The following is an 8,894-nucleotide window of genomic DNA, read 5'->3' on the forward strand; positions in this document are numbered from 1 at the left end:
CAGTTGTCGATTCAATACCCATACGGGACAGTGAAATATTTAATATTTTCGTTGCCTCCCTCTGGTAGCTTGTTACCAGTGTTGTACTTGTTGCCTTGGCAAAGCCCGGCATTGGGCTCCGCCACTCGATACGCAATACCAAAATACATATATATTTAATATGTTCATTTCGTAAATATTATGATAGTATTTAATATTTTCATTTCCACGCTCTGGTCACGAGTCAAAGTGCGACAACTAGTTCCGTCTCTCAACACTTTCAGAATCCGGTGGAAAGTGGGGAGTAAAAGAGGCTTAATGAAAACAGAGTGATATGAAAATATTAAATAATTTCTTCTCTGAGTGTAAATCTCCTTCAGAACATTTACGTTCACTATTACTTGTACACTTCACAATTTTAATTGCATTAAATAAGTTTTAGTTAAACAACAGTAGCCACTCAATGAATTGCTATATTTTATAACAGGCGACAGGACAATCCTGACATATGTGTACGTACTGACGGTAACTAATATTAATTATAAATCAATTTTTCGTTAGATTGCGTGCTGATCGGTCACTAAGTTCTGCTTTTCATTTCCCAACTCAAAAACCTCCTGTGTTGACATATTGCGCCCACTGTATTTATTTTCTTAAGAAATCACTATAAAATTACACACAGTATATAAACAGAACATTTTTTTTAAGGGCTCCCTTACAGTCGTCGACTTCCTCACAGGCACCCACTTAGTGCTTGCATTTCTTCAGGGACAGATTACCCTCTTATTATAATACTATATAAATGATTAGATTAGATTAGATGATATTAGTAGGACATCAGGAAACCACCAAAAATACCAATCTGCCTTATCAACCTACCGCTCCAGGCTCTAGAAGGTTACACAGCCTTTTGGAAAATCAGCCATTGAATTACAAACTCATCCCTCTGTGTCGTATTCTTCTCCTTCCGTCTTCCTCATTTGGCATTCCAACTCAATTCGGTAAATACTTTTGTGTATCCTTAACTTCAAATCTGATACAAGGTGCGGTGGAAACATTGTTGCAATTTCAGCGATCACCGCAAAGTATCTGTGAATAGAACTGTCATGTCTTTTTACGTCTGAATCAATACTTGTCTTATAAAATGGTTCTACATTTTCTCTGTTTGATGAGTTTTGGTTATCCTGTAAAGGTGTTTCGTCTATTAACATTTGTACTTGGGTACAGGTATTATTAAAACTACGCAACCTTTCCCCTATACCTTTTAAAAATGATGATGGCCGTTCAGGTTCAGACTTATGTTTCTTTTGAATAAAATTATGAAACGAAGTTGAGGGCCCAGCAAGAATTTGGATATCTTCAGGTCCTGCTGAATTATTTAGTTCTGGTACATTACCAGTTTCTGGCAAAGGAGTACCAGAACGACCTGAAAGATTTTCCATGTCCTCGTACTCGGATAAGACAGATATATCTGACAACTCCGGCGTCTGTGGTTCTTGTGACAGGGCCTTGCGTTGTTCTTCTACCCGTCTTCTATCATCTAACTGAGGTAGTTTTGAGGGCGCCGACAAAAACTCCAGTAAAGGCATGTATCTCCAAGTAATCTTTTTCGACTTCATCTTCTTTTTCTTCTTGTAGTGGTCCCGAAAGTGTTTCCATCGTTTCTGGACATCTACAACTGAAGAAAACAAGGTTGAATACGTTTAAAATGTACAGTCAAATAATATTTAATAAGAAAAAAAAAATGAAATTGATTGAGCGAAACAAACGTTGCATTTTCAAACCAGAATGTATTTAATTTTATGTTAAAAGGAACGCAAAATTACTATACATCGAACGCATAAACGTCGTGAATATGGCCGCTGTTCGCTAGAATTAGACTATCTACAATTAAACAGATAAGTTTTAACGTAGCTGCTTAAGATTTACCTCCGGAAATAATTAAATTCATTTGCACCTCAAATTATATGTATATGTCACATTTATCTTGTATATTTAGTAGTAAGTACGTAAGTAGTTTCAACATTAAAATATTCATTACAAATAATCATAAATAAATCCTACCTAATATTTATAGAATAATTATTTTAAAAAATCTTTTTAAATTTATATTATACAATTTTTAATATTAATACAATGATTATATGAATGTCATAAATTAATTGTGCTGGCAATATTACGAACATATGTATTTTATGTCTGTGACTTCGCTTTGCAATTCGTATTATCGTATTATGCATTCGCTTTGTAATTTCAAATTTGTATGTTATTGATAACCTTAAACCAAAACGTTTTAAATTAATCACTGTTTTAAGTTTAGTTTTTCTATACTTGAATCAAAATCCTTAAGAGAAAGAAAGCTTTCTTCTCTACGCAGCATATAATGATTTAAAACAAAGAAAAATATTATAAAATGACACTTACTTGGGACACCCATAGCAGTACTTATTTCTTTCCATTCTTCATGTTTTGCTATTAAATTGCGATGTTGAGGATGACTTCTGTCATATATCACAGGTTTACCTCTCACTAATCTTATTAGCATTTCATCCTTTTCTTTGTCAAATAAACTCATCTTAAATATTAATCACATTACACTTTTTCCATGAAAACATAAGCTTAAGTTTCAGTAAAGTTACTTTTAAATCTCAATCTTATAATTTATAATAGTTTACATTCTTTTCATATATTTAATAGCAAAGAAACTGAGTTTTAAGTAAACGTCGCACGTCGCGGGCGACGTGTGAGTGGGGCGTGGGGCGTAAGCCTTGCGCCTGCGCATGACTCACAACAATGATGCAGATAGCATTATATATAAATATGTTTGTTACTTTACTTTGTTATTTTCATGATCATTATAATTATGTGTAAGTGTAATGTCTGAAATATAAACGGAAAATGGGCAATGGAGGGTTTTAACACAAGGTTCCCTCTGTCTACCCCGCTGTATGAGAGGAACAGCGTGAAGCTGCTTTTTGTTTCAATGTGTTACTTATTTCATTTTCTCGGGGGAAATTATCTATAGCTTAGTAACATAGGAAACTTATCTGTAGATATATACATAGGTATAATACTCCATGGCTACAAAACTATATTTACTTTGGGTATTAAAAAAAAACCATTACGTGTGCAAAATATTTATTTATTATAGTAAATATATTTTTTACCATCTCGCAAGGCTGATAGAATCTCGTGTAAAAACAACTCAATATTCATATTTTTTCCTGCATTGGCGTTAACTTATGTAATGTAATAAACGGAGATCGCTAAAGCAGAAATCAAGGCTGCGTTTAGGGTTAACACACTTGAAGGGTAACTAAGTATGACACAAAACAATTTCGTAATTGCGTTCGTAGCGAACTTATTTAGTGTACTTACTCGTACGTTGCATGCTACCTAATATAATTGTTTTAATAGTTGAGGAGGAGATGCTAAATTTGCAGTTACCGAGGCGTCATGGGGAACTATTAAATTGTGAAGATTAGGTCCTAAAACGAATAAAAGCTTACGGAAACTTTTCCATTTTAGCAGGACATCGTGTCAAAAAATGTAAAGAATAAAAAGTGTCACACTGTCGCGTGGTATACGCGCTGTCTTTCTGATAAATAGCTTCACCCAAACTCGATATCCTGGACGCATCATCTAACGATGAGGAATCATAGTATGTGCCACTTCTACCAAAAACCATGTTCGCACTTTCGGACGTACGTTGTCCTCTTGTTTTTTAACCGACTTCTGTAAAAAAAGGAGGTTATCAATTCGATTATTTTGTTACGTTTGTTACCTCAGAACTTTTAATTGGGCGATTTTGATGATTTTTTTCCTCGTTCTGTGTACCGGTAGGTCTTTGCTAAAGCCGTCAAAGACATTTAAATCTACGTTGGAGACAGAACTTTCCCTGTCATTCAGAAATGAGAAATGGTATGGTAGGTATGGTTCTTTAATTATGAGAAATGCTTATAGATCTTTATCTGTCCGACACCTGTCAGCGATATTCAAATACATATTTTTTTAAATGTTATTATAATATAGAGTTGGCTCGAAACGCCATAATAAAAAGAACAGAACAATATAGAGTTGACTCGTATTGGAATACCAGACTAGTCTGGGGTAGAAGTCGGTGTCAAGCCAATGCTCCAACAACCTTCCTACAATATCAAATTACTAAGCCTTTTTATTTTTCTTGGCACCGACTACAAAATTATAAAACTTTGTAAAATAAAAAATAAAATTAAAATGATTATTTAATTTCTAGTTCGTTGTTTCAAGTCGGTTTTTGTTTTTGTTAAAAATTAATTTATTGTTAAAAATTTATTTATATTTAACCGTGAAAAAACTGAGTTGTCGCACGTGGCACGTCGCGGGTGACGTGTGAGTGGGGTCGTCCGGCGTGCGCCCGCGCATGACTCACGAGAGTCAAGCAGATAGCGATACATATACTACTTATGTAACGTTTCCCGCAGTCTCGATACCTCATACTGCAATAAACGGAGCTGTACGAGATCGCATTCAAAGTCGTGGCTAAGTTTTTTTGGGTCCTCATTGCTGGACCACTCTTTAAATTTATCTACCATTTCCTCCACAATAATAGCCACATTCTCTTTGGCTTTTATTTGGAATTCATCAGGGAAGGTCGACACCAAATCCGCCATAGCTGAGAAGAAACTATATATATGAGTCGTATGGTCCTTCTTGATAGGCGGAGAGTTTCTCCGTTTCCGTCTCACAACTCGTTTATTACTTTTTGAACTTATCGAATGATATTTTGTTATATATGTTTTCCGGGCACTCTTTTCTCCTCTTATAAAACTAATAGCGGCACTAAGACTGTTGTTGGATGTCTGATCCGTCTTAGCTCGTGAGTTAGACTTTTCTGTAACACCAATCGTCGTTGTCACATTATCTAAACTATTTTCTGCTAAACTCGATCTCCTGGACGCGCCTTCATCTAATGAGGAAGATTCATAGTCTGTGCCACTTCTACCAAAATCCATGTTCGCTCGTTCGGACGTACGTTGTCCTCTTGTTTTCCTTGTTCTGTGCACCGGCAGGTCATCGCTAATGTCGTCAAAGATGTTTAAATCTACGTTGGAGAGGGAACCTTCTGTGTCATTCAGACATTCCTCAATAGCACTCTCCTCAGCATGAGACAGTGGTGTCTCGTTACCGTCATTGTCAGAACAACCATCCATGTCACTATCAGTTAAAGAATCGTTTGAATTTCGGCGGTGCCGCTTATTTCCTATGTTCTCTAATTTATGGAAAATAGCAGTGAGCCGGTCAGGTGAATCCATTTTATATCTATGTTAGGTTGTCTATTTTATATCTGAAACAAATAACATTATTTATATTGAAAAGTTCACTGCACACATGACTTGTTAACTTTGCCTACTATGCCTTAAAAGGCAATACATTAAACCTATTATAATGTAATCAGGTCTTTTTAAATATTCGTTTTATCTGCTAGCAATTATTTACTTATATGACATTGAAAGAAACGCAACGCGACCGCGAAATAAACAATAAACATTCATAATAAACAATCTGTGTCATCAGCTACGTCATATTGACGATTAATAAATATATAAAATTATATTTGTATTTAAAATACAATACATACCGATGCTTCTAGTCAAAATATATGCAGTGTATGACATACGAGTATGTTATCTTGGGTATAAAGACGGAGGACGCGCGCGAGTACATCGCCGCTCCGATTCGTACTGAAACTTTATTTCGGTTTTATTTAAGTCGACTCGTTAGTCGTTACAATCTTTACTCATTCATGGAATACAAAAGGATATCTAATTAATATTATAAATTTGCGAAATAGTAGTAGCAAATTTGCATTTCATGAAAATTGAATCAGTTACTTTTGTGACGTATAAAATAAAAAATTCTTTGTTATTAGTTGTGTCCGCCTAATTTATTTAAGCGCACAGTAAAGATGGTTAGTATTTGCCTCTTTTCTCAGTATCTGCCTCGTTGGTTTTGGGATCACCACCAACGCGTGATGAGATTACACCCTTCTAAATTATCTTTTATCTGGTGAGACAAAATTTAGCGTTAAGTTCCGCCATTTACTTATTTACCTCACATTGACATCAAAATGGAGAATTTAGTCAGGATGTATATTTTTTTATTAGTAATAATTTTACATTTCTTTTTTTTAATTGTTTAGAAAATTACACACAACTAACTTTAAACATTTTATATTTTAAATTATTTTAATAAATTACTTCCTTATTTTACAATAGAGAAAAAAATTAATACAAAGCATCCAAGACTGTTCTTATCAATGTTTTAAAAAGTTGTGAGAAGAAGTTTGTCTCTTAAAGGACTAATTACGATTCTAAACGCGACAGGTTGTGGGTTCGATTCACACTTGAAGGAATGAAATATTTAATATTTTCATTTCCTTGCTCTGTACAGAGGTTACTTTATTTGTAATCCATATGTTCAATATGTATATTGTATTAAAATAACTTTATGCCTAGACTACTAGGAGGTACAAAGCTTATACAATTTTCTACTATAAATATTTTCATTTGCACAATCTAATAAAAAAACTCATAGTGTTAAGTAATGAATAGAACCTACAGTCTAATCGCTAGTGATAATAGTAAATAATCATTAATTCATTATTTTTATAACTTTTTGTGACAAATGGCAAATTGTCAAAAAGAAAATAATTTAAACTCAACAAACACTTCGTTGAGATATCAGGTACCTACAACTTCAGCGCGCCTACAGTCGTCAGTCATCGGTCAAGCTATGTAACTTGTGCTTCATAAGGAGTACGTCTGGTCGACTTCCAAGAGGAGTTTTCGAATATTCTTCAGTATTTTCCAACTTCTCTATCATTTCAGCAAGAATAGAAAACACACTATTTTTAACTTTTGATACTTGGCCGTAGGAGAATGTTGAAACCAAATCTGCCATTGCATTAAAAAAACTGTAAATATGAGTCTTTCTTATATTTTCAGTTGCTGATCTCCTCTTTATTCTCTTCACTCTTCTAATCACACTTCTTGAGGAGGGTGCCTTACATTTATGAGTTTGAGTTGTCAATTCCTTCCACAAGTTATCGATACTCTGTTCAACATATGCTTCGTCTTCAGAGGTTTCGCTTTTATTATCCTTCAAAAATTTAAAGTTCCGCCGCGCTGATATTTTTTTCTTCATGGACTTCTTGTTCTTTGTCGCGGCAGGTTCATTCAAGTCGTTAAAAACCTTAAAGTCTACAGCGGAGAGCGATTTTTCAGTGTCATTTATACACTCCTCAATAACTCTCTCTTCTTCTATTGATAATTCTTCATCACTATCCTGAGATATGTCTATTATTTCTTTATTTGTAGTTATTTTAGACTGTAAACTATTAAACGGTAACCTTTGTGTAATGCTTGTATGTTGTAAATTATTGGTTTTATGTCTAAATTCGTTTTCTACAGAATCAGTCTTACTTAGTTGCCGTGTTATATCCATGTTTCATCAGAAATCTTCGGTTTCTTTTAACTTTTCTCTACAGTTAAGATTGAACTGTAACAAAATAATATTACTGAAATTATATTTTTAGCATATTGTTTTGTTTTGTATTGTATTGTGTTGTAGCACAGCTAATAGGTACGTCGAGGTACGTCTCTATGCACAACGAATGTGATTCCGACTCAGGGCAGTTAATTGATATTTTCATGTGCCCATTTCTGGTAATAGTAGCTGGTAGCTATTTTTTGGTTTATATATTTTTTCTACGTTAATAAACTCAAAAAAAAAATACATACTGATTATTATTATTTCCTCCAACACATTCATTAATATCCATTCAATTATACTTAATTCCAATTTAACAGTCTATAGGTATATTTAAACGGAAATTTTAACACAAAAATAATTCTTCTTTACTAGTTCAAATTCCTGAGATTAGCACCTTAACCAAACAAACTTTAGAATAAGTTCATAAATTAATATAGGTAATATCCGTCTGTATGTCCTTGCTTTTGCGGTGAAGAGATTTGACTTACATATCACACATTTCTAGAGTCAATTAATGATTAAGTGAAACGTTAAACGAAAAAAAATTCAATCTCAAAAAAAATAATTCCAACAAAAAAACACAGTTATTTAGTTACTAAGATATTTAAAAATTCAAACACATTTCTATTCTGCGACGCGTCCACGCAGCGCAAACATACGGGCGCGACTGTCGTCACTCGTCTGTCAGTGTCTAATAAGCAAGAGACACCGTGACTACAACACGTGACGGTTGTGAGTTCGATTCGTATACGAGTATTAATTTTCTCGCTCTGATGACAAAACAAAACGCAGCCGTAAGTTCCACCACTTGACACACGAAAGAAAATTGTGGGACGGAGTTTATTAATACTAGGGTCCTAAGTTCCCCCAACCCTGCTATGTACGGGAACCAGACTGTAAGATATAATAGATGTGACGTCACACTCACAAATGTGCCCAGCTGGGACAAGGATGGGGGAAGCGTCAACGTGCAGTTCGTGTGACGTCATCTATGGAAATCTTGCTAAAAGAAATGTATTGGAATTTAAAAATATTTATATTCCTTTTTCATCCTTTTTTTGACATTTTCTTTAATAAAAATGTAGGATTTATTACCTTTTCATATAATTTATTTACTAGAGTACAGTTATTTTTTATTCAATATATGCGTGCGTATATATGTATATAATGTGTGTTGCAGCGCAGTGACTGTAAACGCGACTGATTGTGGGTTCGATCGCTACTCGAGGAAATAAAATATTTATTTACATTTATATTTCCATTTCTTCGCTCTGGTGTCGAGGTATATATAGCGAGGCCGAGTGGGGAAGTGTCTTAACACTAGGTTCCCTCTGCCTACCCTGCTGTTACGGGATACAGCGTGAAGCAGATTTTTTTAAATG

At 34.3% G+C, this 8,894-nt stretch overlaps 2 protein-coding genes across 6 annotated transcripts; both read right to left on the bottom strand.

Annotated features, from left to right (window-relative positions):
* Positions 1 to 434: 434 nt before the first annotated feature.
* Positions 435 to 2,750, bottom strand: LOC146528137 (uncharacterized). Of its 2 annotated transcripts, XM_085204621.1 has the most exons (3): positions 2,404 to 2,750; positions 1,241 to 1,657; positions 1,027 to 1,163 (listed from the first exon to the last, which is right to left on the bottom strand). In XM_085204621.1, the coding sequence occupies exons 1-3, from the start codon at positions 2,552 to 2,554 to the stop codon at positions 1,159 to 1,161; spliced, it is 573 nt and encodes a 190-aa protein (XP_085060747.1). In that variant the 5' UTR covers positions 2,555 to 2,750; the 3' UTR covers positions 1,027 to 1,158. The 2 variants fall into 2 exon arrangements, with proteins under 2 accessions (XP_085060745.1, XP_085060747.1); XM_085204619.1 differs by having other exon boundaries at positions 435 to 1,657.
* Positions 2,751 to 3,100: 350 nt separating this feature from the next.
* On the bottom strand, positions 3,101 to 8,205 carry LOC146528138 (uncharacterized). Of its 4 annotated transcripts, none has more exons than XM_085205034.1 (3): positions 7,761 to 8,195; positions 6,714 to 7,518; positions 3,101 to 5,305 (listed from the first exon to the last, which is right to left on the bottom strand). In XM_085205034.1, exon 3 carries the CDS (start codon positions 5,271 to 5,273, stop codon positions 4,419 to 4,421), a length of 855 nt encoding a protein of 284 aa, XP_085061160.1. In that variant the 5' UTR covers positions 5,274 to 5,305; positions 6,714 to 7,518; positions 7,761 to 8,195; the 3' UTR covers positions 3,101 to 4,418. The 4 variants fall into 4 exon arrangements, with proteins under 4 accessions (XP_085061160.1, XP_085061161.1, XP_085061159.1 ...); XM_085205035.1 differs by having other exon boundaries at positions 6,710 to 7,518; XM_085205033.1 differs by lacking the exons at positions 6,714 to 7,518; positions 7,761 to 8,195 and adding an exon at positions 5,600 to 6,690.
* Positions 8,206 to 8,894: the final 689 nt, after the last annotated feature.

The sequence above is a fragment of the Heliconius melpomene genome, chromosome 20 (genome assembly GCF_056956725.1).
Source record: "Heliconius melpomene rosina isolate 202511_hmr_F chromosome 20, ASM5695672v1, whole genome shotgun sequence".
NCBI classification, from domain to species: Eukaryota; Metazoa; Arthropoda; class Insecta; order Lepidoptera; family Nymphalidae; genus Heliconius; species Heliconius melpomene.

Coding starts and splice junctions, on each gene's coding strand:
- LOC146528137 (XM_085204619.1), bottom strand. CDS start 2,554: ATGAGTTTATTTGACAAAGAAAAGGATGAAATGCTAATAAGATTAGTG. Junction 1,658..2,403: donor TACTGCTATGGGTGTCCCAA/GTAAGTGTCATT, acceptor TGTTTTCTTCAG/TTGTAGATGTCCAGAAACGA.
- LOC146528138 (XM_085205034.1), bottom strand. CDS start 5,273: ATGGATTCACCTGACCGGCTCACTGCTATTTTCCATAAATTAGAGAAC.